This window comes from Sprattus sprattus (assembly GCF_963457725.1).
Source record: "Sprattus sprattus genome assembly, chromosome: 1".
NCBI classification, from domain to species: domain Eukaryota; kingdom Metazoa; phylum Chordata; class Actinopteri; order Clupeiformes; family Clupeidae; genus Sprattus; species Sprattus sprattus.
This window is the reverse complement of record NC_137920.1, coordinates 57,794,448-57,804,526: the sequence shown is the minus strand read 5'-3', so window position 1 is coordinate 57,804,526 and position 10,079 is coordinate 57,794,448. Positions and strand designations below refer to the sequence as shown.

The window sequence follows — 10,079 nt, the reverse complement described above, 5'->3', positions numbered from 1 at the left end:
CTAACTCAAAATCCTGCGAGATGCTCTCACCCGTATGTCTATGCTCTCACCTCCTTGGAGAACGGTCAGTCTGACCCTGCAACAGTGCTTTAGAATGTCATGCGCTCTATATCTGGATAGATCTGGGAGAAACAACGTAATGTCTTCCAGATCAATTGGGCTGTCCGTCTTAACAACCGCAAAGTCCTGAGAGATGCATGCGCAAAGTTGTCAAACTAACAACAACCCCTAGCTTCTCGCTGGATTTTTCCGATTCAGAAAACAAAACTGAACGTCTAAGTGAATGTAACCAAATTATTGAATTTAAAAGGAAAAATGGCAGCATTTCACATTTGAATTGAAACACCTGCAGTGGATGTAAAATCGATTTTCAATTGTAGACACAGAGGGCCTGATTTACTAATATGCGAGCGCTTCTTAATCTGCGTTCGCAAATTAACGCACGGTGTTTTTGCGCATTTTACTTGGTATTTATCAAGCCAGATCTGCGCTGGGCAAACTGTGCTTACTCCGCCCTTTAAAGAGCCTGATTTACTAAGATTGATTTGCGAACGCATCTTTGCCAGGCGCACATTAACGCACGGTGATTCCCCGCATTTTCCGTGATATTTATCAAGCCAGATACGCGCTGGGCAATCATTATTTAGCGCACCGTTAAAAGACTGGAGAACTTGCCAGCAAGTTACTGCCACCATGGAGATTCGAGGAAGAAAAAACTAAGGTTCAGCGAATAGATAGCGAATAGATAGCGAGATAGATTGGTTCACGTTCGCTCAATCACTGAACCTGATTCAATGGGTTATATTGTTGTTTTGCCCGCCATCATCTACAGCGAGATGTTTAAAAGAACACGATTATAAATAATATGCTATTGGTGGCATTAATGCATAAACTGTCTATTATAACAATATATATGTGTACATGGCGAGATTAATACGTTCTACAAGGGACATGGGTTCACTACAATATATCCCCACTGAAACAAATACATTTACCAAGTAGACAGGCCTCTCCAAAATCACCGTTGCTCAATCATGGATAAATGGCACTATTCCGAAAGATAAAACTGTCATGGACAGACCACTTCCACGTAAGTAATGGTCATGTTGGCATCACATATGACCTGGACATTCATTGAATATGTGTGCTTTCTGTTTCGGTAAACGTGTTCGCGGATTGAAGGTGGGACTGTTTGCATGTGGGTGCGATCAATTTCTCCAATTACGTTCGGAAAGTTTAATTTCATATATATGAATATATGAATTATACGAGTTGAAACAAATATTTCTGTTCGCTGTCTCTGTCTATGTCTTTGCCTTGCTGCTGCCATATCAACGTTTTCAGACTCAGTGGAAATGCGCTTGGTTAAGACGTGCTTTTATGAGGGGGAGAATTAGCCTGCAAATCAGAGATGTGCGCTCGCCGGGCAGTTTAGTAAATACCACGCAGTTCATCATTAGGCGCACTCCTCCCATTAAATAGCGCTACACGCCTACGTTACCACCCACGTTTCCGAACCATCCCACCTGTTTGCAGGTACACACCCTCAAAGCGTTAATATGCGCTGCGCCAGCTTAGTAAATACCGTTTTTCGTTACGACCGCTATTTTACGCCAGAAAATGGGCGCAATCCTGTTAGTAAATCAGGCCCAGAATATCAAGTTGAAAGGCAATCGGAGAGGTTGAGGTGGCATGATAAGCCATGATTTCTTAAGTGTGTGCTCTCTAGACTTAATGGCATTTACCCCAGAACAAACAAAGTAGACAGGAATTTTATGCATTGACAGATTGCATATCATGTCTCATTTTCATCAGCAGTTGTGACTGTAATTTGAAACTTAACCATACACACTGACATCATTCATATTGCAAACTTAAACATTATGATCATTTTTATGTTATTCAAGACAGGCAACTGGCAAACAGACGCTATACCCCCTACAGTTCCACTATTTTTCGTTGTACGTTTTGTGGAGCTGTGTCTGAAAATGTGAATGCAATTAAACATAATTTACTAAAAATGCCAAACAAATATAAATGTAATGACACATTTAGATTCAGATTGTAATCCTATATTTAGCGTTTTCGTGTTAACATTCAGTTTCACTTTTAAATTAATTTCCAGCTGTTCCAACTTATCAATTCGAACTAATAGCATCATTGATTTTGAAATAGAGTAGCCTACTCCTGAACATACTGAAGGGTTTCGTGATGTTGAACAGTCCCATCAAGGGGGCGTGTCTTGAAGGGAATGGTCCAATCGGGTAAGGTTAGAGGCCATCGATAGGAAACCAACGTTTCATAAGGTAGCCTTTACGTGAAGGATTTTGTAAACAGAGTTCAGAAGGCTTTATTACAGTATTCACGGCTGTTGGATAGAGGTGACTTCATTGTAATGAGGAATTAAAAGGTAGGACGCTTCAGAGTCTGAACCTAGGACCAACGTCATGTGTGCATGAAGTCAAACTGATGCGTCTTTGTGTACGGCAAAGAGGTGTTATAGGCTAATTGCTCAATTTTAAACATAAACTTTCATGATCTGGAAGTCATCTAGTAATTAACCTCATATAATGCTGAATCTGATTCCTGCTTAATGTAAATAAGCGTAACTTAACACATTTATTTTCTTGCTTCAGCACATTACCTGTCGTGTTCACTGCTTAGAGTTTCTCGATTTTAAACCTGCCTTTATATTAATGTATGATCAAGAGACATTATGTTCTGTTCCTCATTGTCTCCAGAGAACGGCGGGACACAACATTTGGAAGAATGAAGAAGTTGCACTACGTGGAACCGATCGTTGCCATTTATGCATTTTCAAGTTTTATGATATTTCCACTGGTGCAGCAATATGTCTATCGTCGCTTGTGGCAAGACCTGACGAACAGTTCCTATCCTGTGTCAGACAACTCATCAAGATGTGCTCCCACCAACGGCAGCAACCAAACAAGCCAGCATGAAGTAAGTGCTTACTAAACACCATGTGCTCTTCACTGTAGGCTATACATGCAGTGCATGTGACTCCTGAAAAACAAGTACCATATTTGTCATATACTGAGCAATATCCATGCTGTAGATAAGAAGGTTGCATGCTCTGCAAATTTGAATGGCTGGTCATATGACTACCGTGGCATCAGCGTGTCTAGTTCGTGGAAAATGTGTTTAAGGTGTGAAAAATGTTGGGTTCTCTAAAATAGTTTTTTTTTTTTAACATTCATCAGTGGAATGTGAAGACTGGGATATATTGCAGATAAAATACTTTGTGTTATACTGGCTTGAACTTTGCAACAGAAAAGTTAGGAATTATGAATTATGATATAAGCTGAAACTTAAAAAACCTACTGTGAGATCTAGAGATGTTTCAGTATATTATATATTACTTACCCTGTTATCGCAGAACCTTTAGTGGTTGTGAACTTCTTCTTTGCGTGATATAATGGAATGGCTTTCCCCTGCCATCATAAGTTCACTAGTTTTGAATTCCACAGAATGTCAGTTACTTCCTCATTTTGCTTTTAGATGAGTTGTTAAATTCTCTTTGCACAGGTGTTGAGGAGAAAAAAAACCTTAGTCATCTTTTTGTGTTATGTATATCAGTGTTTTTATTATTACATTATTACAACATTAGTGTGGTCACCCATAACTATGACACTAATTTTGTTGTTTTAATTGTTGTTTGTTTTCAGGAGGTGCAGAGAGCTGCATCACTGTTCTCTCTCTACACTGAGCTGTTTTCCATGATCCCCAGTCTCATCGTAACTCTAATTGTAGTGGCTTACAGTGATCAGCGCGGGCGCAAAATCACTATCATCCTGCCTCTGATAGGCTCCCTGGTCTACACCCTGTCCTTCCTGGCTGTGTCTTTCTTTGAGCTCAACTTGTACCTGCTCATTGTGGCCTCTTTTGTCAGCTCGCTGTTTGGTGGCATCATGACCATGCTGGGCGGCTGCTTCTCCTACATCGCAGACATGTGCGAGGACGGCAAGCAGAAGACGGTGCGCATGGCCGGAGTGGACATGGTCATCGGGCTGCTCTCCGGTGTGGCCTCTATCTCTACGGGCTACTTCCTTCGAGCGGCTGGCTTCAACTGGCCCTTCCTCACCTCTGCCATATTCCAACTAGTCAACCTGCTCTACACCATTTTCTTCCTAGCAGAGAGCAGGGTCGTGGAGAACCCAACAGCAGAAGTGAGCCGAGGCATGGCCATGCAAAAGCTCTTGAAGGGGATCCAACAGATATTTGTGGGAGGCAGCCGGAACAGGAACTGTCTGCTGGGACTACTGATCACTATTTTTTCCCTGTACACTTTTGCTGACATGGGTGGCTTATCTATGATTACTCTGTACGAACTCAATGAGCCACTCTGCTGGAGTGAGATCCTTATTGGCTATGGGTCAGCCCTGTCGACCACAGTCTTCATCACAAGCTTCGCCGGAGTGTCTCTGCTGTCCCGCTGTTTGCCCGATGTGGTCGTTGTCCTCATCGGCATGCTGTCCCTCAGTTCAGGCCTGGTCTTTGTGGCCTTTGCTAAGACCACACTCATGATGTTCTTGTGTAAGTTCTGCAAAAACACTCAGACTGAACAAAAAGTCAATGTCGATGGGGTCTTTATATTCCTTTCAAGTTTTTGCTACGTGTCGATTATGAGTGCTGTTTTGAGTTTTCCCAGGAAAGTGCAATAACATTTGCATTCGTTCACTCCATAACAAAAAAAATCACATACTCTCAGTGTTTCAGTGGAATCATCAAAGGCAGGGTGTCCAAGAACTGTGTTCGATAGTACTTTTCATCCTGAGCCAGAAAGAGAACCAGAGTTTACTGTCAAAATGGCATTGGTGTCATTCTGCTGAAGCTATATATTCTATTTACACATTCTCCAGATGAAATTCTATGTTCTAGTGATAGACGTGACTGAAATTTCATTTTGAGGAAAGCATTTCTAGCACAGCGATTATAATTTTGGTTAAATGCATTAAGGTGTAGAATCACGTGTCCTTCAGGTCCCCATGAAAGAGGGCTTTATGACAAAAATAGGTTAAATATCCAGTGACTCCCATAGACCTTATTGGCCCTTACATGGTTATCCCATGTCCAGAATCACCGTTCTATTAGATTTCAGAATCCCTGTGACAGCAGCAAAAATTACAAGGCATAAGGAAAATTTATGAGCAAAATCTTAGCTGTTCAGTTTCAGTTTAAAGTTAAAAAATATTTCAATCTGTTCATATGTTATTTCACTATGCATGAATACTTCTAGTGGTGATAATCACCTCTTTTTTTTTTAATCATGATTTCTGTTAAAGCAACACTATGCAACAGGTTCGTTGTACAGGCATCTTGTTTTGGTATCATCTTCAAATTCATTTTGATGGTAAATAGTTATGTGAAGGACAGTTGGTGTTTTTGCCTTTTAGGTAGTTACCTCACTAGTTACAGACATACTGCTACTTTAAAAATTAAAGTTAATGATGAAATTACTGTAGCAGACTTTGGATAGACCTCTGACTGAAAAACAAAAAACCCTTAGTGTGCGTATTTGCAGTAGATAACTGAGTGTCAACATTGGTATGTTTGTATCTCAGTCAGGATACCCATGATGCTAGCGGTTATGCCCTTCCCTGTAATGCGCTCAATGATGTCAAAGGTCGTCTCCAAATCTGACCAAGGTAGGTACTCTAGCTCACCTAAGTGTATGTGTGTGTTTATTTATGAGTATGGGGTGGCTTCTTTCACTGTTCAGCTGGATAAACCGGTTCACTCATGGAGATAAAAGAAAAACAAACTCTTTCTCCACTGAACTGTGTAATGCCTAAGTATGCTATTTTCGTTTCATGCTACCTTGAAATCCGCCTTTGCCTTTACGTACATAATAAACTACTGATAATGGTTCCAGGATATAGGTTTTAGACCAAAGGTTCTATTTTGCTGACACCGCTAGCACTGCATTACAAGGTGCTATGAACCTTACCACATTAAGCACAACACTTGATGTTGATTTTCAGGTGACAGAATAGATATAGGGTAGCACAATTCATGGATAATCTGATATCTGAAAAAATAGATTATAGCATTGGTACAACTCGTTAATTAAATGTGCATTACACCAGGCTCTGAGAATTCATGTACATATGGGCCGCTTTTGCCTCTGATGGACTGTGTCATACCTCCACATGAACAGGCATTTTCTGCCAACTACCCTTTTCTAAACATGGCCCTGTGTGTATTTCAGGAGCACTGTTTGCCTGTGTAGCCTTTATGGAGAGCTTGAGCAGTAATATTGGATTGGCGGTATTCAGCAGTGTCTATGCAACTACCGTTGCCTGGTACCCAGGCTTCACTTTTCTCCTGGCGGCCAGTCTATGCATCATCCCCATCATGATGTTGAGGTGAGTGACAGTGCAACCATGCACACTGTAGAACTTTCTCATATACTGTACATACAGTACATTTGATACATATCAACAAAAAAAGAGATTGTGTGTGAATGCTACTGTGTAGGTTGTGGAGCTTGCTTTTGAGAACTGCCATAACCAAGGAAGACTATGACTGGCTGACACAAGTTGTAAGATTACAATGAATTGGCCCACCCCTCTCCAAAATAGTACTCATTTTAACAAGCTTTGGCAGGTCATTTGATATTACTTTCAGCATTTGACAAGAAAAATGTATTCTTGGAATGTGTTGCTCAAAAAGTACGTTCTTGTGACTTTTCTGGTGTTTATTTTTTTTCTTCAGAAAATTAAGTATTTCCCCCCACCCCCCTCTGCACAATAGTTTCCGTGAAACTGAACCACTTTTTCTTTTTAATCTTCTGCCAATTCTGAATTGAGTTTCAGCCAGCTGTATTCCCTTATGTTTTCAAATTTAAGTCTTGTGCATATGCTGTTGATCAGCTAGTGTGATGCAGTTAGACCAAATGCAGTTTTGACTACTTAAGTCATTGGACTCAGCTGACTCAGTCTCTTATCAGGTTTATGTGGATGTTTCTGGTTAACCAACTGGAAAACTAACAGCAGTCTATAAATAACCAGGGCTGGGTGGTACCTATAGAAGTTTGTTCTTTACTGTGGGCACCACAGCTGAGACTGAAATTCCTGACCAGGTGTTACGTTGGTGTCTTGTGGTATTTATATGTCAAAGTGCACATGCTGTACTGTATGTGTACTTATTTCCCCATTGAGTGTGAAAACATGCTGAGTCATTCTCTGTCCTCTCATGCTGAGTCATCCTCTGTATTATTCTTTTTTCCTGTTTTTTTGTAGCTTGGTGAATCTATTTAAAGAAGAAGAGTCTCGAGAGACTGAGCCTCTTCTTTCAGGTGATCGGACCATCTCTCCAGATGACGCCCCCATAGCTTGAGGGTCAAAGGGAAATGTCCTCTCCTCCTTCTCAGGTTACTGTGGTATCTGTGGAATTATGGTTATGGTAATGGGTTTATTTTGATGAATTGCACTGCATTTTTCCTTGGACTTACATTTGCCCAAATGAATTACATTTATGACATGGATATCATGCCATAATGTCATTATGCATTTATTTTTTCAGGAAATACACAATAATTTATCTGAATTTGAGAACTAATATCAACACATTGTTACAGTTAACTGAAAAGCCAGTTATGGGAGAGTGCAATTTTTCAACAATATATCAAATTTTGCTTCTGTGTGGATTCATTTTATATAAGTATCTTAACTTTTATTATGGATGGGTATGTTTTCTGTACAGCTGTGAGACATTATGAAAATAAATATAATTGATATTTTTAGTCTGCAGACCAGTAGACATATTTCCTCTTTATTAGAGCAATGACCAGGTGATGTTGTTTTTGTCTGAGCATGTGCCTTATTTGACTTTATGTTGGACTTTAAAATACATACAGAAATTGTGTGAGAGTAGTCATTCCAGTTACAAGCTCTTTTTGTGGAGATTCTTGTACTTATGCCATCCTCTTGTGTTTTTTTTGTAGTGCTTCTAATAAAAATGCACTTAATATGGCTAAAACATTTTTTTTTTTAAATAAGCTGTAAAGCACATTGCTTAAAGATGCAATAGGCAGCTCACCCATTACCGGGATTGAAGCACATTGCTGCAGTAGGCGCTATTTTTCCAAAGAAATTACCATCATAAAGTACTTTTTAAATTAGTAGACAAGTTGTGAGTAAGTATATGGAAATGCCAGACACTGCCATTGCACATGAAAGAAAGATATTCAGGATGCTTTGCAGCAGTCTTTTCACTGTCAGTTGCAATTCAAGCCGTGGTTTTAAAATATTGCCTACTCCGTTTTTTCTTTGAATGAAATCATTGCCTACTGCATCCTTAACATTTTTACTATAAACTAAGGTTATTTGTAACAAATGACCTGATGTTTTTAGAATCAAAGTTACATTAACTATTTTGTTGCCAAAAGCCAGTGACTTTTACTGGAATTTGACATGATTGCAGGAATAATACTTATAAACCAATAAGCAAACCCTGTGGTCAAAAAGTGCAAATCAGTATAATTGCAGCATATTTCAAATTCTATTGGAGTTGGATTAACAAGTGCTTAATATGCAAAAAAATAAATAAAACCTGAAACCCCTGTGCCACTGTGTCTTTGTATGTATGTAAAACCTTAATGTTCCTCAATGAAGAGCTTTTTGTTTGTGCCTGTACATTTACTTTCAAAATACTTATTGTAATAACATGAAAGGTTTAATTACCTTCCTGTGCATTTTCTATTGAATCTCACAACCAATCAATTATGCCTTAAGAGGCGTTTTAGAGTTTATGGTGGCTGGCTTGAGACCAAATGGTAGTGTCTGTGAGAACACACTGTCCAATCAGGATTCACAGTTCACAAGAGTTATTTATTGAAGTTTCCAGCGAGGATATGAGTAGGACTGTGGACGTGTGTGTGATAGGAGGGTGTCTGAACAAGCATGTGTGTTTGTGTGGTTTCTTAGCCTGACGATGTCATACTCATAATTCTAGTCAGAATATGAGTCTGAGTCTGCTCCATTGAGCTGTGATTATGGGGCGTGTTTCAACGAGCAGGAAAGAAAATGCCTCTTCGCTCAATTGGATACCTAGAACCAATCAGAGCAACGTAGTATGACCATCTGATACATTCAACTTTTACCGGATCCCGTAGGAAGGATGCTAAAAACATCTTTTAGATCGACAAATGCCTTAATCGCGTTTCTCTGTTGCTCTTTCAAAATTAATGCGCTGTCAATATCTGTGAGATATGCATAGCCTACTCACGTTATACTTATTAGCAGCGAGGCTAACTAGCTACTATGTGTTTCAATGGATTTTTGGTCTAAGCGTTAGCAATAACCTAACATTAAATGTCTATAGAGTTTCAGTTAGGTTCTACAATACTCTACAACATTCGTGTTGCACTTACACAACTAACCGAGTCAATGTAGACATAAAAAAAATCAGTCCATTGAAGTACAAGCAACAATCCACCTACAAGGCTCAAATAACACACACAGGTGGACCACCTGCAGCAACATTCAGGTTCTCAGTGTCTCTTACAGCTCACTCACATTGATGCGTTGGAATGCGTTGATGCGTCAGGGTTAACGGATCCCCATTCCCTTTGGGGAAATAAATGTCATCCTTTTTATCGAACTGAACGGAGCCATAATTCAGTTCGGCAAAGGATGACAACACCCCAGAAAAGTGAATGGGGATCCGTCGCTCTTGACGCATCAACGCATTCCAACGGGTGCTTGTGACCGGTGTGTTAGTGAATGGAACGGGCTTTGGGCACAGGTGTGGCTAATAAGGTTGGTGGCAGGCTGTGGCCTAATACGCAAGTGATCAGGACTAATTGGAGCTGATAATGCGGGACTGAACAGGCTGGAAAAAGGGGCATGGCAGTGAGTCCGTGAGGGAAGCAGGGAAACAGAAAAATCAATGCCAGATTATAGAAGGTATTTCACCATAGGTAGTGTTCGTAAATCTGTAAGGTTGCATTATAGGTCTATTGTGCCTCTGGGGGGAGTTGTGAGCCACTCAAAGAAATGTATGTACTTCACGTGATAGTTTGTGTTGTAAATACATGCTTTGATACATTTCTGAAG

General features: G+C 40.0%; 1 protein-coding gene across 1 annotated transcript; it reads left to right on the top strand.

Annotated features, from left to right (window-relative positions):
• The first annotated feature begins 2,291 nt into the window (after positions 1-2,291).
• Positions 2,292-7,772, top strand: LOC308361687 (lysosomal proton-coupled steroid conjugate and bile acid symporter SLC46A3). The gene is made up of 6 exons (XM_080834113.1): positions 2,292-2,410; positions 2,742-2,961; positions 3,687-4,554; positions 5,583-5,666; positions 6,230-6,386; positions 7,263-7,772. The coding sequence occupies exons 2-6, from the start codon at positions 2,770-2,772 to the stop codon at positions 7,357-7,359; spliced, it is 1,398 nt and encodes a 465-aa protein (XP_080690239.1). The 5' UTR covers positions 2,292-2,410; positions 2,742-2,769; the 3' UTR covers positions 7,360-7,772.
• Positions 7,773-10,079: the final 2,307 nt, after the last annotated feature.

Excerpts from the sequence above, each read along its gene's own strand:
- LOC308361687 (XM_080834113.1), top strand. The coding sequence starts at position 2,770 with ATGAAGAAGTTGCACTACGTGGAACCGATCGTTGCCATTTATGCATTT. Across the intron at positions 4,555-5,582 it reads CACACTCATGATGTTCTTGT|TCAGGATACCCATGATGCTA; the intron begins GTAAGTTCTGCA and ends TTTGTATCTCAG. Across the intron at positions 6,387-7,262 it reads ATCCCCATCATGATGTTGAG|CTTGGTGAATCTATTTAAAG; the intron begins GTGAGTGACAGT and ends GTTTTTTTGTAG.